The sequence below is a fragment of the Perissodus microlepis genome, chromosome 13, assembly GCF_051167445.1.
Source record: "Perissodus microlepis isolate ML-2025 ecotype Zambia chromosome 13, ASM5116744v1, whole genome shotgun sequence".
NCBI lineage: Eukaryota > Metazoa > Chordata > Actinopteri > Cichliformes > Cichlidae > Perissodus > Perissodus microlepis.
The window spans coordinates 20,415,972-20,441,463 of NC_140473.1; the positions used below are offsets into that span (position 1 = coordinate 20,415,972).

A 25,492-nucleotide genomic window follows, 5' to 3' on the forward strand; every position below is an offset into this window, starting at 1 on the left:
ACAGAATTTATATATGAGCTTTACATGGTTCCTGTAACATTTAAAGAGTATAAATAGCTGAACGCTCTGCAAATACCCCGATGTGTATTTGCCTTGGCCATACACATGAAATGCCACATCAATAACTGTCACAACACATCAGCTTCACCGCTGCTCTTTACCTTGTTCCTGCACACTTGCTTAGCATTAGCATTTAGTTTCCCCTTGAGGTTTAAGGGTCTCCTCTGCTGTATTCCTGAAAGCCACTGCTCCACGGTTAATTGGGAAATAACAAGTTCAATTTATGCGTCCTCGGAGCAACATAATCAATATTAATTCAAATTTCACAGTGACACCATCAAGCTCTGTTCTTCTGGAAGAAACCTAGATTAGACTACTTGCTCAATCAGCCAGTATTTGCACTCTAAGATTCTAATTTCCTGCTGGTTTCCATGTTTTCCTAGAATTGGCACATTCCATGTTTAATTAACCAGCATCTGACACGTTGTCCTGGAGACTTCCAGCAAATCCAGCTCATTCTCACTTCCAACTTGTCACATACTGATGCTTGGTCAGGACCCGCAGGCATCACATTTTAACGCACATAGTATCCTTTAGCATCATTTTCAAAGTGCGGGGTACTTGGTGAGATTTTAAGATGCCCCTGTCTGAGTTAGATGACATGAGACTGCAGGCAAATGTCCTCTGTTGGTGTTGTCTCTATTGTGGACTATGTAACCTTGGCAAAGAAACAAAGCTTGCTGCAGATGTGAAAGATTTGTAATGGGAACTGATGAGAATTTGTTGGCTAAGCGTATTTGAAAAATGACACAGTACTGAGGAAAAGTTTTAGGTAGGTGAGAAAAAATGCTGTAAACAAAGAATGCTTTCAAAAATGGAAGTGTTAATCATTTATTTTAATCATCATGAACAAAAGAGAAAGGTAAATCAAATCAATATTTGGTGTGGCCACCCTTTGCCTTCAAAACAGTTCTTCACACAGTTTTCGAAAGAACTCGGCTGGCAGGTTGTTCCAAAACTTTCAGAGAACTAACCACAGATTTTCTGTGGATGTAGGCTTCCTCACATCCTTCTGTCTCTTCATGTAATCCCAGACACACTTGATGAAGTTGAGATCAGGGCTCTGTGGGGGCCATACCATCACTTCCACCACTACTTTTTCCTCTTGAAGATAGTTGGCTGTAGTTTGGGGTCGTTGTCCTGCTGCAGGACACATTTGGGGCCAATAAACAATCATTTATATTTCTGAAAGCATTCTTTGTTTCACACCTGCCTAAAACTTTTGCACAGTACCGACACCTTTACTAATTGTGGCATCGTGCTAGAGTACACTGTGGTATAAAGTACATAACTGTGTTCTAAGAGTCTAAGCTCAAGGAGGAGTATAATCAGCTAAAATTGTAATCACAAGCTGGATTTCTCATGATTTTTGGATTTTCTCCTCATTTTTTCACAGCCTGGATGTGTCAATACAACAGAAGTTGACATAAAGAAGTCCTCAAGAATGAAAAATCCCCACAAAACTAGAAAGGTACTTAAGAGCTTTCTACTCTTACATGATTATTATGTTACTAATTTGTATGTAGCCTATATATTACAAGTATGAATGCAAACAGTTTCATATTGCCATGCTTTGCTTGTTTGCAGCATTAAGGCTACTTATATTGATGCTTACGTTTTTGATTTTATTAGTCTGTGTATGGGCTGCAGAATGACATCCGTACCCACAGCCCAACCCACACCCCAGCTCCAGAGGCCAAGCAGCCTACAGAAGAAGAACTGCAGGAACAGGTTAGACCTACAGGTGGCAGTAGAGGATTTGTGATTTTTGTCAATGATAGTGCTTCAATTGGACTTGGTATTTTACTACAGCCGTCTTATTTCTGTATCCAGTTAATTGCACTGAGCACCTTTTGAATATAAAGCATAACTTGAAATGTCATATCAGTATGACTGAAAATGAATGAATGAATTCATGGAGACTGCTGTCTGCTCATTGTTCCCCGCTGTGGTTTCAGATCACCTTTTGGCAATTGCAATTAGACAGGCATCGACTGAAAATGTCCAAAGTGGCAGAGAGGTGAGCGATGTTCTTTGTGTCTTTATTCAGTTTAGCCATCGATCTGTTTATTGAGCCTTTAAACAGCCTAACACAGCTGGGAATTAAGAACTAAGATGACCTTGAGCAGTGTTTAAGCCAAGACAATGCCTTCAGCTGTCATCAGAGTACAGAGATCCAGATACCTGATCCTGCACAAAGTGTCTGTTTGTCATTCCTTTCTAAAAAAGAGAGATGTGTTCAGGAAAGACTTCTAAATCCTTGTGTCCAAGTAGTGAGCCAATCCCTCTAGTCAAACTCTACATTTCATTTAATTTATAGTATTTGCTCCCAAGGGAATTTACTTTCTCTTTCTGTCAGGTAAAGCTAACAAATAAACCACCCATTCTTGTTTTAAAAAAACAGTTTGTTGGGCTATACGGAGCAGTATCTTGAATACGACCCCTTCCTCACGCCACCAGACCCATCTAACCCTTGGATCTCAGATGACACCACACTCTGGGAGCTTGAAGCCAGGTGGGTACAGAAAACCACAAATGCTAAACGTTATTCCCAAGTGTTTCTATAGCACATATTGATCTGTGAAATCGTGTTGTACTTTTTGTGTCCTCCTCCAGTAAGGAGCCAGGCCAGCAGAGAGTAAAGAGGTGGGCTTTTGGCATTGACGAGGTTCTCAAAGATCCTGTTGGGAGAGAGCAGTTCCTAAAGTTCCTGGAGTCTGAGTTCAGCTCAGAGAATCTCAGGTACATCATAAAAAAGTTCTTTCTATAGAGCAGCATGCCCATATACAGTACATACATTATACCAGTATTGCACTGTCTACATTAGAAATGTCCTCATCTTAGCTGAAATATTAATATAAATATAAAATATATTAACATGTTTGACTGGATGTTAAAGCAGTTTGTATCACAGCCAACCATGAGTAAAAAATATTAAACAGCTGCTTTCCCACCGTTGCTCTGCATTCACTGAAACATTTATAGCATCTGTCTATAACTATCCAAAATTTAGATATGGTTGCCATCCAAGGGCAGCTACTTTACTTAAAGATCAACAGTTGTGGAAGGAGTACTAAGAAGATACAAAAAGATAATAATGCATCAGCAGTTCAGTGTAGCTGGTTGAGATAGATTTTATTTTAACAATGATAAAAATATATCATTTGGAATTTAATCAAAGTTTGTTATAATTTATAAAATGAACCGGTGCTTGATATTGAGTACATAAATCTCCAAAGCAACCAGAAACTACTTCTGTGAAAAGAAATGATTTGACTCTGCAGTGTAGCCTAGTATAAAAATAATAATACCTCAAAAACACACTCGCCGGCCACTTTAGTAGGTATAACCTAATCGCTTAAGCGCTCATAAACTCAAACATGTGATGAGCCATTCACAAGACAACAACTTAAGGTATGTACACACTGCTGATTGGAATTAAAAAAAAAAGTGATTTAAGTGCCTTTGAACGTGGCGTGGTTGTTGGGACCAGACAAGCTGGTCTGAGTATTTCACAAACTGTTGATTTTCCTGCACAGCCATCTGTAGGGTTTACGAAGAGTGGCCTGAAAAAGAAAAAAAATCCAGTGAGCCAAAGGTTAAGATTTGTTTGTTGATGCCACAGGTCTGGGGAGAATGGCCAGACTGCTTCCACAGAAAAAGGAAAGGAACAGGAACTCAAATACCCACTTCTTATAACCAAATTACGCAGCAAATGGGCAGCAACATCAGAGGACCACACCGGCTGCCCTTCCTGTCAGCTAAGAACAGGAAACTGAGATTACATATCAAACAGGCTGACCAAAATTGCACAGTAGAAGATTGGAAAAATATTCTCTGCTTTGATAAGAATAAGGTGTAAACAATATGAAAGTGTGAATTCATCCTGCCTTGTAGGATGAATTCACTGCACACTGTGTTGTGGGAGTATTTTCTTGGCACACTTTGGCCCCCTTAGTATCAATTGATCATTGTTTAAAACTACAGCTGACCTGACCGTCATGGCCATCCCTTTATGACCATAGCACACCCATCTTCTGATGGCTGCTGCCAGCAGGATAACGCACCATGTGACAAAACTAAAATGACCTCAAAGTGGTTTCTTGAACTCAGTCAGCCTCCTGAGTCACCAGGTCACAATCCAACAGAGCATTGGGATGTGATTGAATGGGAGATTCACGTCATGGATGTGCAGCCGACAAATCTGTAGGAACGTTTTGATGCTATCATGTCAATATAGACCAAAATCTCTGAGATATGTTGTCAGCACTGTGTTGAATCTGTGCCACAAAATGTTAAGCCACTTGTAAAGGTAAAACATGTAGGTTGGGCCTAGTCTGAGCTCATGATCCCACATGGGTCCATACAATGGGAATATATGAATAAATTTGCTGCCATGAGTGAGGGTTGAGAATGCACTCCTTCTCTAGCTACACATACATTAAAAGCAATATGAAACACAGGAATCACAAAGTACATGTCAATATGATTATCCTGAGATGAATCTTTCTTTGATGGTAGACATGATCAATAACGACTTGAGTGGCTTTTTACTAGGTGTACAAATGACTCATAATAACAGGTGCATTTTCATATCAGCAGCAACATGTTGTTACTGTGATTGCTATTACTGGAGTCAATACTTCTTCCCCTGTGTAAGGCATTTTGGAGAGTAATTATAAAATGTGTATAGTAATGGTAATGTTTTCAAAGCAGGGATAACTGGTGGGTGCATCACTTAAAATATGCACACTGTCACAGTGGGCAGAATATCAGAGCCACATACAAGCAGCTAAATGTAGTGTAATCATGTGCAGAGTGGCTCCTCTAATCCCTACATGCTTGATTTGTTGCTACCCAAAGTTAATAATTAGGTCAGTTTAATTAAACTCTCAGTTTTTACTCTCCTGGAAATTAACACGTCCACCACTAGCAAGCACGCAAGCACTGTCATTCATAAAGATTTTAACCTCTATCCACCTGGGTTTTTTTTAAATTAAAATGGTTTCCTGCTGATATAATTTCCACTTTTACAATCTGTCTCTGTTGAAGTCTCCCCAGAAAGTTCAGAAATCCATTATAGTCCAGTCACATTCCTTAACACGTGTTACATTTTCTTTCTTTTGTGTGATGACAGAATGATGGAGCAAATTCATTAATATAAAAGGTAAAAACTGGAAAAGGGGTGCTCTCAAAGGAATTACCAACTTAGTATTGAAGATGATTTTTTTAAACTAATGCCTAGATACCAAAAGCTGCAGATGTCATGGTTTTAATCATCTGACAACCTAGTGCACATTACGCCAAATTAGGGTCTCGAGTTAAAATACCATTTGACTCCACATGAGCATTTGGTCAGCTGAGTTGCATACTCATCTGCTTCTATTGCAAACAATGACTTTCTGAGACGGTCCAATGACACATTTTTAAATTACCCCAAGAATTATTTTTTGCCTTGTATTCCTTAATTTATAACTCAGTAATACTTTAAAAAAAAAAGCAAACAAATAAGTAAAAAATTATCACTGCATATCTGACGAAATACACACTGATACAAACCGATCTATCACAAGCTAATATCTGCCAATAGTACAATAAAACAAAATTAGTTGACCAGGCTCAGTTGTCCGCTGTCCCAACGGACAGCATGCAAAATTAGTCCATTGTGGAATTGATGTGTACTGCAAGTAATTATCCCTTCATTGGTTTGAAATAGTTGTGACTTTGGTTTGCAGGTTCTGGCTAGCAGTCCAGGAACTAAAGAAGCGTCCAATTAGAGAAGTTCCAACTCGAGTCCAGGAGATCTGGCAAGAGTTTTTGGCCCCAGGGGCACCCAGTGCCATCAATGTGGATTCAAAGAGCTACGACAAAACCACCCAGAATGTCAAAGATCCTGGACGCTACGCCTTCGAGGATGCACAGGTGAATGGTTGCCCAAAAGGAAATGATGAAGAGATATTAAATAATAGCCACAGCTGTTTAGTTTGTGTTGCACAATGTAGAGAGGAATAGGAACATTCAGCCTGTCACTGGGACTTGGACAGTGATCAAACTAGTGCTGAGTGTAGCTGACAGACCAATGAGATATTTACTCTTAGCAGTTTACAAACCACAGTCTTGGGGATCAGTGAAAGATTTTTTTTGATTTGGTTTTAGTACAAGTGTTATTCGTGCCTGACTTCATACTCATGCTTTTGTTCATCATTCTCACATTATGTGTTTCTTCACCAGGAACACATCTACAAGTTGATGAAGAGTGATTCTTACAGCCGTTTCATCCGTTCCAGTGCCTACCAGGAATTACTACAGGCCAAGAAGAAGGTAACAAAATCAAATAAACCACAAAGCCTGGCTAAAAACATTTGATAAATTAGTTAGTGAGAAAATAAGACGAGAGAAGTACATGATGATGACATTACGTGACACCCTATTTGGATTTGAACTGACTCTGCTGTCTTGCTGATGCTGAAATAAGCCCTTCTAGCAACCAAAGTCACACCTTTTCAAAGTCTGTTAAATTACATTTTATCCCATTCCCAGTAATCCCCTTGCGTAAAAACAAGTCTGCAACTTGCTTTTACATTTACCTGTAGTATCATACAGTGTATTCTGCTACAGGAGTAATGTTGATATTTATTTGTTCACTAAGGGACAAAAATCAAGAAATTGACAATTATATTGTTATTGACTTATCACAGTAAAGTTAACTCAGCAGCAGACAGATTTGGAACAATACAGGAATCACAGTGGATTTGGATTTCCCATGCCTTATTGCTTTAGCAGCCTGGTGCATTTCAGACTCCAAGTAGCTTCTTGAAATTACATATTTGTTTTTAGACAAAATATGCTGTTAAATTCAGTTGTTAAGTCTATGTCTCCCAAACCAAAGTGCAAACCAGTTCAAACCAAAAAAAGTTGCAAATAAAATCGGACCGCTGCAAACAATAACAGGCAAAGCGGATTTGTACAATATATTAATGGAGTCTCTTTCAGGTGTATTTGATGGAGGAGCTGATCAGGACTCTTGTCAGGCTTGTAGAAACTCTTATGAATACAGAAAAATGGGATGTCATACCATGCAGAATATTTCAGCATTACACAAGTGCATCCACGTGGTTAAAAACCTACCCTGTCTCACACCTCCTACTCTTTATCAGCTCATCTATCTGGCAAATAAAATTTCAGTATTGTATTAATGTTTTTGGGGGTTTTTTTTAAAGAAAAAAAATGTTAAACCTACATCACTTTTGGGGCGTATGTTGTGTTAGTTCTTCTTTTTGATTGAATATGATGTGAAAGTAGTACATCGTTTTACATGATGGCAGAATATTCTTTTTTATGCCAGCTAAAATTAAACGAAGCCTGCATATTTTGTTGATCTAGCTCATGGATTCTTACATATGTGTAATTTGTTTAGTGACCTATGAATCCATAAACTAAAGTCACCTCAAATATGTGTGGTTGTTTTTTTTTGTCTCAACAGAAAAGTAAGAACTTATTCTGAAGGGTCTTACTCCCAGGTAATGTCCAATGATACCATATCATCTTCATGTACTACATTTGGTTGTTGTTATTTAATTCTTGTCAGCATGTTGTGATTGCTACTCTACTTAAATGTTGTGCTAAATTCTACCATTGAATGCAATACAAAATGTGCAATTCCAGCACCAAGTGTGTTGTTAAAATACTGTGTATTTCTTCTTCCCTTCTTCCACCTTATTCCCTATTTTCTTATCTCTTCTCCCAGCGCAGGGGAAACCACTGGCATCCAAGAGGTTGACCAGTTGTGTGCCATCATGCTAAAATCAATGCCAACTCTCTCTCTCTCTGGGACATGGAGAGGGGAACCATTTCATCTCTTCATCATCATTGTCTGTCATCTACTCTTGGCCCAGCCGGATGATGAGCCAAGCCTTCTGTTCATCTGTTGTCCACAGGATGTTGCATGTCCATGGAGGGGATGTTCCTTCTTCTCTCTCCACTTTCAATACCTGATATATTTCCAGTATTCTCAGAAAGGAGGCACTGCTGGACTTGAGGGGAGACTGACAGACAGTCAAGATGAAAAAATAAAAAAATGACACTGAAGAAAGTTATACCCAGTGTTCTAGTTCTTTCCATCATAAATGCTGGATCGGAACCTCCCTCCTGTCTCTCACTTCCAGCTGAAACAAATGATGTCAGAGAGAAAAAAAAAAACAAAAGAAAAATGTAGAAAAATATAAAATGACAGCTTAAACTGATAAATCTAACCAATGTCATTGCTTTACATGATCTGAGATCACAGATACTTTGTCACGCTATGGGAAGTGTTGTGCAGAATGAATATACAATATATATATACATATATATATTATGATTAATATTATTATTTATGGTGCATTTATTTTTGCTTTGCATTATTTTATTGCACTACAAATAACTAGCACATATGATTTTCATTGCTCCTGTAAAGTCACATTCAGATTTACATAAAAAAAAATGCTGTCTCCTGTCTTGCGTAGAACATAATTCTTTGTTATTCTCTCCTGCATTTATTTTTATACCATATTTAAAGACACTTTTACTTACTTGTATTATTAAAGTTGGCCCTCTATCTGTTAATATGGCCTGGGTCTGATTTTTTCTTTTCCTGTATACACACAATTTTAGAATTAAATATTCATTCATTCAAATATTCATCAGTTTTAATATAATCCAACGGGTTATGTACGCTTAAACCATGCACTTTTGCTTTCTGCCACTAGATGGGGTTAAACTATTTCCCATCGGTTAAAAAAAAACAAGAGTTTTCAACACAAATCAGCAAAATGAGCTACGGTACTCTGCAGACAAATGGAGTTTTGTCATGCAAAAGTGTCATCATCCTCCGGTTTGCTGAAAGGGTTATTGTTCAAACTCTGCCCATCTGAGGTTTTGCACGGTCTGTTGATGTTTCAGCTCTTTGATGGCATAAGTGACAGTCAGAGTTTTCAGTCTTTGTGCCCAGTGGTCAGCATAGCCAGAGCCGCAAAAGAGACAAACATCATTGTCTCGGTTGCATCAAGGAATGTGAACCGTGGCATTTTTTTTTTCAAAGCATGCTGTTAGTGCATGCACAGATGATTTATGGATTGGAGGTTACGGGTTTCGTTTTGATGTGGTGCTGTGCCAATAAGAAAGGATAATTTAGGGGGTTTTAGGCAACCACTGTTTCTCTTATCCACTTTCCAAATCTAATCCACTTCCTTAAAAGTAAAGTACCATTAACTGTCAAATTCAAGGTGAGGAAATGAAAACTTACGATGGAAAAATAAGATAAGGGAACATCTGTCATCTTAGATTTGCCTATTATGGATGAGTAGGGATTCATATATATAAATATATATATATTCAGAATATTAAAGGGCAGACAGAAATAGACAGCCTGTCTCTCCTAGATTTAAGTGAAAGAAATGAAGCTTGATTTGATTCACACAATAGCCAGGACCAATAGGAAAAATCCCTCCCATTCTTGAGGAGGGAAAGGGGTGGTGGGGATTCAAACTAAGGCAGGCTTTACAGTGACTCAAACACGCTCAAAGACAGACTGCAGACAGTCTCCACGACACTAAGATATGGGCTTACTGTGACTGCAGTCTGGAGCTTATTTTCTTAATCTAAAAGCCAAAAAGAGAACATTAGACTCAGAGAGAAAGACGTTGCCCAAGAGGATGGGAAACTGAGCACGTCCCAAACTTTAAGAAGGGAAGAAGAGGAGCAAGGACAAGCCTGAGGATACCGCAGATTATGTTGCCATGGAAACCGAAACTTGGAAGCGGACGCAAGGACCACTGAAGGTGGACGATCTCCCTTGAATGCATCGTCGACACATCACTGTCCCGCTGCACACATAAAAAGGTATACGAACCATACATTACATTTCGATAGCACTGACTTTATACCATACTGAATGCCTCAAGACTCAAAAAAGCGCTTCAGCAGATGATTTTACATATAATCTTTCATAACGCATGGCTTGCACTAATTTCAAATTATTAACATTAAGTTCAAGAAAGTTTTCGATATTAGATAATACACACGGGCTGGTATGGTATCCCATTGTAATGTCCGTTTTACACGGAAATATAATGATACATTATTTAAAGGCGCACAGCTTTGCAGCACATAAGAGGAAATGTGACCGTGTACGTGAACGCGACATGTAGTCTAGCGTTTGGATTTCCCAGAGAGAAGAGAAACTGGCTGAGTGCTGGTTCATCATATCCCACGTGAGTTTCTGACTGACTGACTCAGTGCGTCTCTGAGTGACTAAGTGCAGAACCATGTAGTTGTACAGCTATTTAGTATAATGTCCCAGCACTGATGGTTTGATTCCCACTGGGGCCACCCATTGTAAAAATATACACCTTCAAGGCGTTGAAAGGTGTTCTGGATAAAAGTGTCTGCTAAATTACTATAATTAGTGGCTGGAGGTTCCAAGTAATTAGTGTTGTGAGTGAGAGAATTAGTGAGTGATGACAGCCTGTTGTACTTTTCTTCTTAGTGAGCTTAAGAGGCAGTTTAGCCTTTCCAGTGAATATGAGACTGAGACATAATAATCTTAATGAACACTATGTGTAGTAAGACCATTTATGTTACTACAATAGCCTGTGGGTGCTGAATAATCTCTACTCTTTTCTTTTCCTCCCTGTTCAGTTGCACAGGTTTATATTCCCTTACGTGTTCTCTTTGTGTTGTGTGCGCTGATGCCTCTCCAAGTTGGTTTGAGAACATATGTGTGCATGTGTGTGCGTGTCCCTACAGTATGCGTGCGGGGAATGGTGGGGAGTTTGCCTTCTGATCCTGCTTACGGCTCTGGTGACTGCACCACCTTGTACAATCTGCTCTGATGTCAAAGAGGATTTAGCACACAGACACATTGTAATTTCTTAAGCAACAGAAACCACGTCATTGTGAGTCTCTGGAGATAGTAGCACTGGCATTTGATAGCAAACTTTAGTAACACGGTTAACGTGTCAAGTTTGCACTTATTATATGTAAACGGGAACTTCCCGCTGATGCTGAGGAACGTGAATTAAAACTGTGGAGTAAAACTGCAGTTTGGCCTGTTGTGGCACATTTTTCAGTTGAAAGCAAACTTTGATATGCCAACAAATCATGAGAGTCTTCAAGAGTAACCATCCTATTGCACAGTGGCCTTCTGGTGTAGCAGGCCACAGTAACTCACCAAACATTGCTCAAAGTCAGAGAACTTACATCCTAGTGAAGATCAGAATACTACTACTAATACTAGATAAAGAATACTTTTATTTCATATATCATAAAAATATAATAAAGTTTTCAGCTTGAAATACCTTAAACAAGATTATAAATGTAAGACTGTGAAACAAAGCTATTAAAGAGGAAACAAAAGGAGAAAAACATTTTGTTTAAGTGCAAATGGAAGGTGGTGTTAATCGCTGTAGCTTATAATGTCTGCAGTGACAACTAGTGTACTATCACAGGATTTCTAATTGGCCTTCATCTCCACTAAAGCACTTTATGTTGCTGAGGCGAAGAAGTTGTCTTACATTCTTGCCAGTACTTAGCTTGGAAAGCATTATATCTGGGCTGCTAGTCATTATCAAGACGGATTGTGGTGACAAATGGCTACCCGAACTGCCTAAAGCGGCTTCCTGGCGATGTTGGCGTTAGACACATTTACACAGCAAAGCCCCTAAAAAGAGCCCCCCAACCCCCAGCTGTTAATGAACCAACAGTGAAGCGTAGTTTGGGAAAATGCAATCCGCAAATGCAGATAATGACATGGTTCCTCTTTGTGTAATTGGCTCCGAGTGAAAACATTTAATTTACCTCTCTTTCCCTTTTTCTCTCTCTCTTTGCATCCTGTGTATGTGCGTTTGACTCTGTATGTGTGTCTGTGTGTGTGTGATTACACACACATGTGTGGCCACACATGGGTGCATGCGCGTGCGCGTGTGTGTGTGTGGCTACCCGTGTGTGTTTGAGGTTTGAGCTGCACGGTGAATTAAATGCAGTTCTACTGTAATTAACTGCACTTACCAGTCTATGTATGAGACTTTCTGACGCACCAATAATTGAGGCATCAGGTTTTGTTTGTTTTAACCTGCCTTTGAAGACGTGCTGGGAAGATGTTTCGCATGGTTTAGTGGAAGTACATCTGTGTGTACAAATTTGAAAGCCTTGGAAAGGATTCTCCTTTCTTTATTCAATTAACAACTGGATATTTGAAATCTTCAGATATTTAGCTGCTAGGCTGGCGATTTTCATGAATGATTTTGTTTTTCATTTGACTTCAAGATTTGAAAAAAAAGGCCCATTGTTATCCAGACAGAAAACATTACCATGGTATTATCATGCCATTCTGAAAAACAAAACATAACAAGTTCCCACTGATGATAATAGCTGTTTTCCAAAAACCTTGTGTCTAGCTCAGCAGTCTCTCTGGTATTTGTGTCTGGCATTTGTAATTTCATTAGAGGTTTGAATTTTGGAACCAAGGTCTGCCACAGTTCAGTGAAGCATATTCAAAGTATTTGTGGTTCTGGTAAAACATAAAGCTGTGTTTGTGGACAATATTAGTGTTTAGCAGACACAAAGGTTGTGCTCAGTTCTGTCCCAGCATTAACACTCAAAACCACAGTCGCCTCCTGTCTCTAGGACTGTGTGATGATCGGTGCTGTGTGTCCAAGAATAAAAATCACAAGAGTGACAGAAAAAAAAGAAAGAAAAAGCTCACAAGGAGGGATGAAGTTATATTTTTCATGAACCCCAAGTAGTGTTGGTTTTGTTTCCCGGTGTGTCATGAGTCTAGAAACCCCAACGAGTCTGCAACCCCCTCTTTCCCCTCCATCTTCTATCCCTAACCACTAACCATCTACCTCAGACTCCCCCAAAAGCCCCTGAATCGTTACCCCAAAACCACAATTTGTCTTGCAGAGAGATTGATGGGTATAGCTCAGCAGGGCCACTACTCTAACACCAGCTGAGTTTGGGGGTGGAGAGGAAGCGCAGTTGCTGACTGTATAGGTCATTTGTCATGCCCTGTGTACACAGTCAGTCAGGTCATCCCTCCCCAGCCCCAAGAGCTATCCAGACTGTAGATCACCGGAGTCACACGGTGCTACATAAGAGACTGATAGAGGGAAAATGGGGAAACAAGAGCCTGGACACAAAAGCAGAGCATGTGACCCTGATCAGGGGTTTGTGCACTTCAACTCCCAGTCAGCAGGAATAAGATGGAGCAGGTAAAGACAAATGAGACTGTCCTTAAGTGGAAGGTAGTTCACTAAAAGATGAAGTGGGGTCAATATTCTCTGATACAGCAGGTGGGGGAAAGACAGTGGGATTGTTTACTTTAGTTATTCTAACCTTATGGTGGGTGAGCGTAGGGGAGTATATATATGGTCTGTATGTGTGCAAAAATGTATATCTCTAGAAGAACCACAGACATTATTTGGATGTCCAGTTCCTGATTCCTGATTCGGATATGATTTAGGTGCCAAAATCATAATTTCCTGTGTAAGAACTGGCTTAAATGTGTGTCATCTGGACACACATTGTTACTTCAGCCATATAATTGATCTAGTTCCTTAGCAGACTGTACACAGATGTCTTAAGAAAAAAGCAAAGCAAAACCAAACTATAACAAAAAAACCCTTTAAAAAATTCATCAGATTAGATTTGAACAAGAAAAAAATTAACAGTACACTCCATTTTCTGTGCTTAAGTAACTGCAACGTATGGCTTTATTTATTTTTTAATAAAAAAAAAAATCATACTTTATATCTGGTAGATGGACTAACAGCTGCTGTGTAGCTTATGGCAAGTGCTGCTGGGACAGTGATATACAGACTTGAGTGCTCATGCTGCTCAGACAGAGCTGCCATGACCTCAGGGTCAAGGGCAGAAAAAAACGAGGCAAAAAACAAAGTGGATTATGATAAAGTAATTTGTTCCATGTCAGAGTGAGTTGCAGGTTCAGGAAAGGAACAAAGAGAACATACGAGCACAGCAAAGAAGAGTCTGCGAATAGTAGCAGCCAATGGCCTTGAGGCCGTTTGGTTCTCTGTCAGAATTTCTAAGTTGGTGTCATGCAATGCTTGTCAAGAGCAACATCTGCTGAAAAGATGCTTGAGTGATGGTCAAAAATGTGCTGGCGCAAATACTGACAGCTTGCACACGGGCGCGTACTCCGTTTTGACTCAAAGAGGAATCATTTCTCCAGATCATACCATCTCTATGGTGCTGGCATCGTACAAAAGGCACTGGTGATTATGGACAATATAGGCCCATAATCACTCTCACTTTAGTTTTCTTCACGTATATCACCAAAGAGTAGATGAGTGAACTGTACGGCTCTCCGACTCTTTCCCTAATAACATGCAGATGGGCCTCTCTAATGCCTGTTTACATATCTGCGGCATAGTTCATGACTAAAGTAAGCAAAGCCCTAATTATTTTACCCAGCGACGGGACCAATAAAATCAACTTCCCCTTCTCGTTATGGGTGTTTAATTGTATCCTTTGATGGCAGGGCTTTATTTATTTTTGGAAGAGTTGCGTAGCCGAGAGGAAAGCAAATAGAAGTAATGACACAGAGATGCTGACAAATGGGGGCCCTGGTGATGGATTCATTTCCTCAATGATGCCTGGAAGGCTAAACTGCAAAGGTGGCTCAACAGGAATGAGCATTCTCACAGTTGCAAGCATAATTGGCAACATTAGTATCATGTAAGCAATTGTGTGACTGTCATGTTTCGTCTCATACTACCTAAATGTGTTACACCAGCTTTAGTGTAAATGTCCAGATTCTGTTTGTGCAGATGTCTTACTCCGTCTATTCGCTACATTGTATAGTAATGTATCTCTCTTTGCAGAATGCTGTGGAGAATAACTATCCCTGTCATACTGGCTGGGGTGCTCTGCATCACTGCAGAGACCAAAAAGTCCCGTCCTCAGGGAGCCATCCCATCTCCATACAAGTCCAAAGGGAACCTGTCCGCGGACCGTCACCACCGATTGCTTCAGCAGAAACCAGAGGTGCTATCCTCTAGCCGGGAAGCCTTGGTTGTGACAGAGCGCCGTTACCTCCGCAGAGACTGGTGCAAGACCCAACCTCTTCGTCAGACAATCAGTGAGGAGGGCTGCCGCAGCCGCACTGTGGTCAACCGTTTTTGCTATGGCCAGTGTAACTCCTTCTACATACCACGGCATATGGGTCCAAGCTCGAGTCAGGGACAGAGTCGAGGCCAAACCTCAGGCTCGGGAAGAAAAAACCACAACAAAGCCCAGGAGCCATTTCAGTCCTGCTCCTTCTGTAGGCCACATCGCATCACACAGCTCACAGTGCAGCTAGACTGCCCAGACCTGCAGCCCCCTTTCAGACACCGCAAGGTGCAGAGAGTCAAACAGTGTCGCTGCATGTCTGTGGATGTGAGCGGCCATGGGAAACTGTGAAGGGGGACTTAAAGGTCTTTTAAATTTGGAATGACATCATTTATGTGCTGTCAGAGGCAGAAATTCACAAACTTAGCCAAACAAGGACTGGCTTCAAGAGGAACTGTTCTGCATCGTGTTGTACAAAGAATGGCTTGTCTTGCAACAAAATGAAACATGGAACTAGAAATACACAAAAGCTCAACAATGATTTAATTAGAGAGTAGCAGCCATGTTCACATGCCAGTGCGGTTAAAAAATGAAAAAAAAAAAAAAAAGGGGGGGGGGGGGGGGGGAGAGAGAATAAATCAAGTGGCTGTGTAGAGACAGTGATAATAAAGCTGCTGGTGGTTAACAATGGACATTTTTTTAGTTGTAGCATTTCAAAAATATCACATCTACCTAAAGGAGTCAAGAAAGTACCTCTTAAAAATGACAGAACATTATGGACACTGAGGATGGCCAAGCAAAAGGAAGTGCATTAAAGTAATGTCCAACAGTATAATTAGTGCAACCAATTAAAACACTCTTTGTAAAATGTGTATCTATAGGTGGTTCTACAATCTTAGACAGCTTGTCAGTATCTTTTTTTTGTCGTGTTTCACAAGTATTCTGTTACCCTTTTTGTGTATGTCAAAGAAAAGATGAAACAATTCACACCATCCACCTGCTTGGATACAAACCTGATTGTATACTGTACATTTTCCACAAATATACTAGCCAGGAGACAAAAAATAAAGAAAAAAAAAACTGCAGCATGTGTAATGGAGTTGCAATGCAATGTATACAATATATACACGTGTGTTTTAAGTATGTAAAAATATATTAAATCTATTTCATATAAAACAAAGTGATGTGTAGTGTGCATATAATTTGTCATATGATAAACAGAAATTGATCACCAATAACAGAATTTTTAATCACAAAAATCAGGGTAATGTCTTTTATTCAATAAATATATATTTATATTATTTTTAATGGTCAGATGTATTCAGTCAAAACACAGTGCTGGTATTGTACATGAAAATCACATCACATGATTCTACTGCTGATTTAGCCTATGGATATTCACACTTTTTCACATAACACAAAAGGTAAAACTATCTGCATAGGATTTTGCTTGAAAGAAAGCATATTTACATTAATGTTGAAAAGAACAATAGTGGGGATTTATCAGATCACATGACTTAGAAAGACATGACCTTTTAAATGAAAAACACTAATAGAAGAGGTGCTGTATGTAAAACACGTAGAATTCGCAGTTGAAACGCACCAGATGAAAATATTGAAAGGAGTAAATTTGTTATTTTTCCAGGCCATGTAAACAGACTTTTCTTCCTTGTAGGTATCATTGAATCACAATTGATGCATCTCAAAAATAAGCTTTGTTCAACTCATTTAAAGTCTCCACTATTCAATAAGGCACCATATAGAAATATTATAAAATCCTGTGCTTTTCACCATCAAGGGAGATGTGAACACAACGTGTTAATGGTTTTTCTAGAAACTGAGGGTTGGAAACGGCAATAAAAAATGGCTACATATTATGTATACTGATAAAGCTTGAACATAGTGTCACCAAAAAAAAAAACAGAAGAGGAACACCAAGTATTTATAGCAAATTTTCATGCAACTTGAGTTCAGTAATCAGCTTAGGGGTGCCTTTTTATAACAGACTCGTTTCATTTTGTGAAATGGTGGGTAAGGACATTAGCCTTAATCCCAAGTTTAAACGATACACTTTGAACCAGCTCACACTCGACAGCCCTAAACCAATTGAAAACAAATACTGGGAGCAAATAAACGCTAAAAATGACTGATGACTCGTGTCAGATTGTACAAACACAGCTTGTGCAATAGGCTAGGTGATGATAATTTTCCATTGTCTGCTTCAGATCTTCTTACCCAACTTTGCTTTCTGTGGGAAAAAAAAAAAAAAGACGAGAAAAAAGTGTGAGTTATTTACAGCTGGAAGCACTGGCGCTCCACTCTACAATGTTACTATAAGAGCCAGGATTGTTGTTTCTTAAAACACTGACAAGCATTTGCGAGCAATTGGGTCTGTTAGGTGAAAGAAAGAAAAAGGCAGATACTGCTAGAATTACAGTAAATAAATAGAAAACAGATGACTCCATACAGTAATAAGAAAAAGTAAAATGTTATGCATACTATTCCAGTTGCATGTTTGGGTGTCACATTGTAGGAAGCCTTCTGCCTGGCCTGTTTAAAAGACTCCTCTGCCATTTTGACCCTAAAAAAAGGAGAAATAAATGCCAATCATGTGATAAAGATGTTAAGAGCAATTAATTAGCTGCATAGAGCTACACAGATTCACTAAAATTCACCATTACACCATCAAAAAAGAAAAATGTAGTATAGTGCTAAAGATTTCAGGTTTATACCATCCAACTTGTGGTCATGGGGCATTTAAACACAAGGATTTTGGTTTGACAGGAGGCCAGACCTTCTACTCTGAAATGATTCACTCTAGTTTACTATAGCAAGGAGAGGGCCAGAAATGTCACTACTCATTTGCTCTTTAAAAAGAAAAATGATTAACATGCTGGCATTGAGTGAGTAGAGCAGTTTATACTAGCAGACTCGCCTGTTGTCTCTACCCATTACATGTTCAATGCATGGTAGTGCTGCATCTTTGCATGCCCATACAGGCAGAAGTGAGGATTACCATCTACTGTTCCACATATGGCAAAGGACAAAGAGTTAATGCTTTCAAATTAGTTTTTATTCTTTCCTACTGAACAAGCAAAGACTATGACATTGGACCTCTCTTACAAATACTATCACAAGTCAATCTTCATTGGAAATAATGGACCAATTTGCTTTTTGTTGACATATGCAGCTATATCTTCATATTTATCAAACCACTGGAAGCTAACTGGATGGTGCATGTGTTTTTTTCGTTGCTGGGGTAAGGACAAAGATTTGGGTCATTTGCCCTCTTTCCCTTCATGAATTTGAATGAATCTGATAGGATCTTCAGTGAACATGAGATGTACTGCATGTTATTAATTGTTTGGAAACTCAAGCTTGGGGAAAATTCAAAATGAAGGAGCACTAGGCACATCTGTTATCACATTTTAAGGCTCCCAATCAGAGAAAATAAGAAAAAAATGGACTGATATCTCAGCAATACTTCATTTTTAGTCAAAAGTTTTAAGCGTCCTATCAGAGGGATTTATCCGTATCATGGAAAATGTCACATTGTGAAACGGGAATCTTCGTATGGCTCACCGCTCTTGTAAGATCAGCTTATTCTGCTTCTTCCACTGGTCTTTAAAATCTGTGGAAAACTCATGCCAAATGGAGAAGAATGTGTGGGGAGAGACTTCTTTCTCTCCTGCCTTCGGTTTGACTGAGAAGGATACACTCAACTCCAAGAAACTGAGGACAGAGAAGAAAAACATTACTTCAAGACCAAAACATTACAACACGAGATTGCAGAAAACTATACCAATTATTGTGAAACTTGGCAGTCCTACGCAGATATGCAAAATATGATAGCTAATCTTGGAATAATGTGCTTTTTGGAGATTTAATAGTAGAGTAACTAAAAAAAAATAAATAAATAAAAACAACAATGACCGTGCAGTTCAACGAACAAAAAATGCTATTAGTGCTGCAAAAGCAAGAAAATCTGACTTAACCAAAATTATGAAATTTGCTGTATCACTCCTTTTCCTTATCCATATGAACCTCTTTTGTATGTTTGTGTATACATACATGCACATACTCTACTGGTGTGTAAGCATGAGTGATGAAAGACAAAGGAGCCAAAGACAGATCTTGCAAAAAGAAAGTGTGCATAGAGCAGCGGATGACATACATTAAGGTGTTAAATGTGGCAGCAATTTTGAGTGGATTAATATCGTGGACAGGTTGGGGTCTCTTTGTTTGGAGTGTGCTATAGGAACACATTCCAAGCCAGCAGTAACAGAAGCCTGGAGCCATGGCTGTCTACTCTCGCTCCACTTAGATAAACAACATAGACACTGCATAGGGGGCCTCCCGTCTACTGAAGGCCTGGCATGACGGCCTGCACCTTCCATGTAATTGAAGGAACCAGGAGTCATAAATATTGACAAAGCTGCAAGATTATATTTCTTCACTGCAGCGAGAGTATATCACTTCAAACTGTGTTGGATTGCATTATACCTTACTTTCAAATTCACAACTACAATCACTGCTTTGAAACTTAAAAGACGACAAAATGTAAATCCAGGAAATAAAATGCAAAGTAACATTTATTTTTTAAGCAAAGATATGTAGGAAAAGGTTTTTAAACACACACACACACACACACAGACACACACACACACACACACACACAATACTCTTCTTACATCTTCTGAGTTTCTGCTAGCTGCTTCTCCTGCGTTTCCAGTTCAGTTTTGGCTGTGAAAGAGTAAGAAAAAAAAATTATGCATTTGCAAATAGACGGATTTTGCATTTCCCTTAAAAGACAGCTCTTTCATTTATAGTGTGATTTGTATATGCCAGGAGATTCAAGATGTCACCATTACTTAACTCAAAAGTCCTGCTCAGGGTCAACATCGAGCCATGACATTATTGAGTGTTGGATTGTATGCTGTTGCACAACTGACAAATGAGTAGTGGAGATTGCAGAACAAGTGCGTCTTTGTGTAATATTACTTCAAATGGAGACAGATGACTGTGTTCACATTTGTATGAGGTGTGAGGGAGTAGTTGGACATCATGGTGCACATTAGCAAGCAGTTCCAGCAGACCACAACACTTATCTCGGGGTGCCATCGGGATCATTTTGACTGTGTTATAAATTATGATATGAACGAAAAGCAGTCAAATGTGACAGCCTTAGTTAGACAAGCATCGCAGGTTAGTACTCATCAAATTTCAGATCCAAGGGCTGATTTTTCATCTCATTTTTTCAATATATCAGCAGATGTAGAGTCGATCCAGCTGTGTTTTGTTGGTCTATATCTTCACTATGGTGCTGTATAACTGTCAAAAGGCTAGACATTAAATTCTTGCCCAGATAACATCTCTTTTCCCTCAAAGTCAGTAATGTGTAACCTGCTGTCTTAAACTGTCAAATGATCAGAAATGACCTATGGCCTGCAAATAGCTTTCTGAGACAGATGACAGTAGATGGAACAGAGAATCTTTCCTGGCACAAACCTGTGTGCTGCTTTTACCCAGTTGAATATCTGCTTGCTTTGTGTAATTGAAGCCAGAGCCACATCTAAAGATCTCAGACAAACCTGCTGAGAGGAGCACTATGTGTTGTCATTCTAAAGTGCTAAATCACTCTGCAGCCTACAATCTTGCCCGTCTCTGCAGATTGTCCATCAAAAATGATAACAAATTGATGAGAAATATGAAGTTATGCGACAACATTTTAAAAAAATGTATATAAAATATAATATATAATAGACTGTTAAATAACCTTTATCATGCCGAATGATTCAGTATCAAGTCTATATAGTTTGCTCTTTTCTAATAATCTTATTGTGATGTTGTTAAGATATTGTGATATTATGGGAGAGAATCAAACAAAAGAGGAAAACTTAAAAAAAAAAAGGTTATTTAAAGATATAAAACATCAACATTGTTGCACAACATCAACATGTCTATCTAAAGTCAATAATTTTTTTTCCATAATGCGCTATACATTCATGTTTAAAAGTTTATTTAACATTCTTGGCTTATTTGCTTTGATTTCTTAGGTTGCAGTTAGTAGAAAATGTAGCAAGAGTATGCCATCAGTCATACTAGTAATCTTTACATTCATCAGAAACAGATTATCACATGGCCGGTGCTCTCTTGCTAGTCATATTGATTCCATCAAAGGCCTGCATGCATGAGAATTTGTGAAGTGAGTGGAGAAAATGGAGCTAGACCAAACAGCCAAGCTCCAACAAGTCCGCTCCCACTGTTATTCTGTGGTTAGTTGCATGGTCAGAAAATAAACAAAAGCGGTTTAAACTGTGGAGCCAGAAACGGTTTAACCCCAGGCTTTTTAGAAATTACAGAAATAACAAAAATAAGACATTTGGCTGTTGTTTCTTTTTTCACTGCTGCAGTGGAAGAACCTCAAGAATCCCGTCTGGAGCCTTGTGAGTCACATGTCCATGTTACAGTGCTTACATTCTGGTCTCAGAGGAAAAACCTCATCATTTGCATCAAAGAGAGAGCCCCCATATTTCTCTCAAACGCACAGAGAGAGGAAAGGAGATGGGGAGAGGTGGAAATGGGAGAGATGCTTTCATCTGCAGACTTCCTTTAAAATGGACAGTGAGCATTACTGCTGAAGAACATATGCTATGTATTAGACTCTCATTTGAATACAAAAGCAGTTGGAAAGAGGCCTGCAAGTTGGGTCCTTCAGGAAGATTGGTCACAGTCAACTGAATGTACCCAGGGTCAAAGCCAGTGCTACATAAATAATGACTATTGGTTTGTTTTGCTAAAACAAGTGTTTAAAAAAAAAAAAAAAAAACCCAGTAAGTCTTACACATTTGAAGTAGAATGCAATAATCTAATATTGCTACATGCAGATGTTAGATTACAGATAAAAGCTAGACGTCATGAAATCTGGTGAATATGACAAATAAACACGATTATATTTTGAGTAGATTTTGATGATATTTAAACAAAAATGCAGTAGCTGTTTTCTGTTGACTGAAAATTTGCAGCTCACAAATTTTATTATCACAGCCACGGTACTCAGAGGCCGAACCCTTTGTTGTTTTCATCCAAATGCCTCTAGGGCAAAGTTTCATTATTCCAGTCAAACTCCTCTACATCTGATTGCACAAATAAAGACCAAGTAATATTCAAAGTCTACTTAATGAAAAAGATAATTTTCCAAAGAAGTCTGTTTTACGCCACATTATACAGTTCTCCTCTTGGCAGTCAATTTACAGCAAGAAGCTACATGACAAGTTCAAATTTAGACCTTTTTTTCCCCCTTTGAGTCAGAGCAAGAGTGCTTCATTTTATTAGGCAGAGATCACGATTAAAAAAAACTAAACTGACTCCAAGTGCAGTCATGATCTTTCAAAACAGATAGGCAAACTTGAAACAACATCAGTGAATTATTCAATACACCCTGAAATAAACAGAGGTCCCTATGGAAACTACACTGACTGAGTCTTTGTGTGTGTATAGCAACTGTAAAACGGTATGAAACAGATCTTAAATGTGTTTGCAGGCATGGACAACTTGCATCATTCTGACGGATGAGCTGCGTCACATAGGCTCACACAAATCTTTAAATTAAATTAAAGCATGCACTCTTAAAGTAGTAAATTATTTCTATGAAAAAGGTCTGATACTTTACATGCAAATTCAGCTGCAGATCTGGCAAGGATTTTTAGCAGAAGAACAGTGTTTATGGAACTCCAAATACACTACAGTGACTATGTTTAAAGTAATGAAGGAACATATTAGTGCAGTGGTGTGGATTGTCAGTAATAGACGGCTATGGTACAGATACAAGGATACATCAAGCTTTTGATACAAAGATCCAAACATTGCAGTTCATTGTTGAGTTTAATATTTAAATGGAATTCACTGACAGTAGAGTCAAGTAAGACTTTAGACAAAAATCATATTCAGTTGGTTTCTCACCTCGATTGAGAAATTCATCCATCTTGTCCTTGAATGGTTGCAGGTTCTCTTCAGAGGACAATTTGCAAACTTTCTCCGTTTCATTGGAGCATGCTGAAATAACAAAAGATTAGAAGATAAGGGGGGTGGGGGAGTCTTCCAGAACAGAAATATTTTATCCACCATTGGCGCTTTAATTATCTGCAGTGCTCTTTAACCTAGCTGAGCTTGCTTTAATAAATCTCTACTGAATTTTTGCTGAATAAGTGTCTGCAAAGACATAATAACCCATAATGACTAATAAGTTAGCCCTAGCAACCAGGAAGGCCTGCGGTCTGATCCCAGGAGAAACTTATTGTTACGCTCGATCTGCAAGCATAACAGATACACAAGCTCAGCTCAAGGCCTTAGAGGTGGAGAGGCCATGAGACGCTTAAGGGAACAACGAGGTCGGGACTGGGCAAGTGGTAATTCATCGACCATATGGTGCCTCAGCCAAAAAGGCAAAGCGAGCTCTCTCTCCACTGCATTACTTGCTGATGTCCTTTGGGCCAGCCAAGGCCATTTCTACGCCGCCTACCTATCGGAAAACCCCTCTGGGAACTGTCATCGAAGCCCATGTCTGCTAGAGCACTCAGCTACCTCTGCTAGGTAATGAAGAGGTCTGCAGGTATAGCATGTGATGATGTATTTATGTATGGCCAGTATGTGCCACAGCCACTGGGGTCAAAAGTCAGTTTCCCCTGTGAGCAACTCCATCTTTATGAATTGCAAATAATGAACAGCCTAAAGAATCATTACAGCAGAGAAAAAACAATATTTGGCAATACGTTTTAGGCGTCTGATTGGTTTAGCAGCAAAAACACATAAAACATGATAGAGAACAGACCAGGTTTAGGGAATAGTCGATCAGGCTGCAAGTACACACTCACGTGCATCATTTTGCTCAAAGATACACCTCGAGAGCAAGAATAATGAAAATGAGCATTTTCTAAATGCTGCAAAAATTAAGATGTTTTTCACTCAGCCAGTGAGTTTGGCTTGTCATTATCAAATATCCAAACCTTTTCCTGTGATCTTAATGTGTAGTGACATAACATTAATACAGTTCTCTATTATCCTATTTTACTTTGTGTTTTTGCTTTCCCACTTAAGAGTTATTGTTACACAAACTCCATGGTTTGTGGAATTATCACATAACCCCCCTTTTCTTGATTCAAGTTCATGCTGAGCTGACTTTTTAAATTCTAAAGATAAAAAGCAAAACTAAAGGTCAAAAACAGTGACTCTTTACTGCACTAAAAAGCATATTCTAGACCAGTTTTGCCCCTGATAACCACGTGAAATAGGGTGAATATTTTTCTTCCACCTCCACTTCTTAATTAGGGGCATGACCTTTTTGGCTGCAGGCCTCTTAGACACAAACAGCTCGAGATTAAGCTGGACTTCTTCACTGCGTGTGTCTGGTGCATGTGGAGCATTTTTAATGTATTATCTAAACACTAATGCTTAGGTGAGTGAAATTCTGGTGTTTTTTCACTTTACTTAGCACTAATCAGCCAATGTGGTTGCACCTATGCAGTTTATGAATGCAGCTTGCTAACAAAGGTAGCTAGCCTTAGCTGATAAATTAGCATTCCAACTCTTAGCATCTTCTAGGTCTAATAATAATAATAATAATAGTCACCAAAACACTATTGTTGAGGATTAAATGGTGACTGTGTGAAAAACATGGTTAGTAAAGGTCATTACTAACCATGTTACATGTAGTTTCCCCAGTTGCATCCAGATCTTTTACTATTGTAATGCATGCAGAATGTGGTTGGGTATTTGATAGCTGAAACAAGTAAGTTCTTTCCTGAAAAATGGGTCATCTGGATGGTTAATGTTTCTCCTAATACTGTATATATTAATCACCCTTAATCAAATCTTTGCAGATCAGAGAGGTATCCATACCATGTTCACTAATGCACCCCTACAGCATCACAAAAGCTTGCTTTTGAGCTATGCACTGAGACGAAGCTAGGCAGTCCCCTGACACTTGAGTCCTGAAGACCAGCATCTATAATTTTGAGTTGATTATGAGTCACAGGACAGTTTTCCACATTGCCTGAGTCCATTTTAAAATGTTTGGGTAAAGAGTTGGCACCAGTGATTCATCATCATGTTTAAAAATGTTTTTCCTTGTATGGTGGTTTTAGTTAACTGTGTTTATTGACAATATATTTTGTAAGTGTTTTTGAGCTGGTGTGCTGATTTCCACTATAGAATTGAGGCTGTATTTAATTGAGGCCAGAGTATCTGAACTTTTTTTCAATACTTGTTTAAGTCTTCCTAAAACAGTCTTACTGTTCTTTTTAAGTCAAGAAATTTAATTCCT

At 38.9% G+C, this 25,492-nt stretch overlaps 3 protein-coding genes across 4 annotated transcripts in view; 2 read left to right on the forward strand and 1 right to left on the reverse strand.

Moving 5' to 3' along the window:
• Positions 1–8,664, forward strand: part of rgs7a (regulator of G protein signaling 7a) — a 51,402-nt gene extending 42,738 nt beyond the window's left edge. Inside the window, exons 10-18 of one of the 2 annotated variants that reach the window (XM_084947697.1) lie at positions 1,457–1,531; positions 1,693–1,791; positions 2,019–2,080; positions 2,465–2,575; positions 2,677–2,802; positions 5,796–5,982; positions 6,292–6,381; positions 7,544–7,580; positions 7,808–8,664. In XM_084947697.1, coding sequence (XP_084803823.1) covers positions 1,457–1,531; positions 1,693–1,791; positions 2,019–2,080; positions 2,465–2,575; positions 2,677–2,802; positions 5,796–5,982; positions 6,292–6,381; positions 7,544–7,564 — 771 coding nt within the window. In that variant the 3' untranslated portion in view covers positions 7,565–7,580; positions 7,808–8,664. The remainder of the gene's footprint in view (positions 1–1,456; positions 1,532–1,692; positions 1,792–2,018; positions 2,081–2,464; positions 2,576–2,676; positions 2,803–5,795; positions 5,983–6,291; positions 6,382–7,543; positions 7,581–7,807) is intronic. The other variant, XM_084947698.1, reaches the window with a different exon arrangement.
• Positions 8,665–9,549: 885 nt separating this feature from the next.
• grem2a (gremlin 2, DAN family BMP antagonist a) lies at positions 9,550–15,792 on the forward strand. The gene is made up of 2 exons (XM_084948333.1): positions 9,550–9,939; positions 14,943–15,792. The coding sequence occupies exon 2, from the start codon at positions 14,944–14,946 to the stop codon at positions 15,520–15,522; it is 579 nt and encodes a 192-aa protein (XP_084804459.1). The 5' UTR covers positions 9,550–9,939; position 14,943; the 3' UTR covers positions 15,523–15,792.
• A 638-nt stretch (positions 15,793–16,430) lies between these two features.
• fmn2a (formin 2a) overlaps positions 16,431–25,492 on the reverse strand; it is a 39,338-nt gene continuing 30,276 nt past the window's right edge. Inside the window, exons 14-18 of the mRNA XM_084948331.1 lie at positions 23,134–23,226; positions 19,863–19,914; positions 18,754–18,903; positions 17,671–17,752; positions 16,431–17,419 (exon numbers count right to left, since the gene is read on the reverse strand). Of these exons, the coding sequence (XP_084804457.1) occupies positions 17,393–17,419; positions 17,671–17,752; positions 18,754–18,903; positions 19,863–19,914; positions 23,134–23,226 (404 nt within the window). The 3' untranslated portion in view covers positions 16,431–17,392. The remainder of the gene's footprint in view (positions 17,420–17,670; positions 17,753–18,753; positions 18,904–19,862; positions 19,915–23,133; positions 23,227–25,492) is intronic.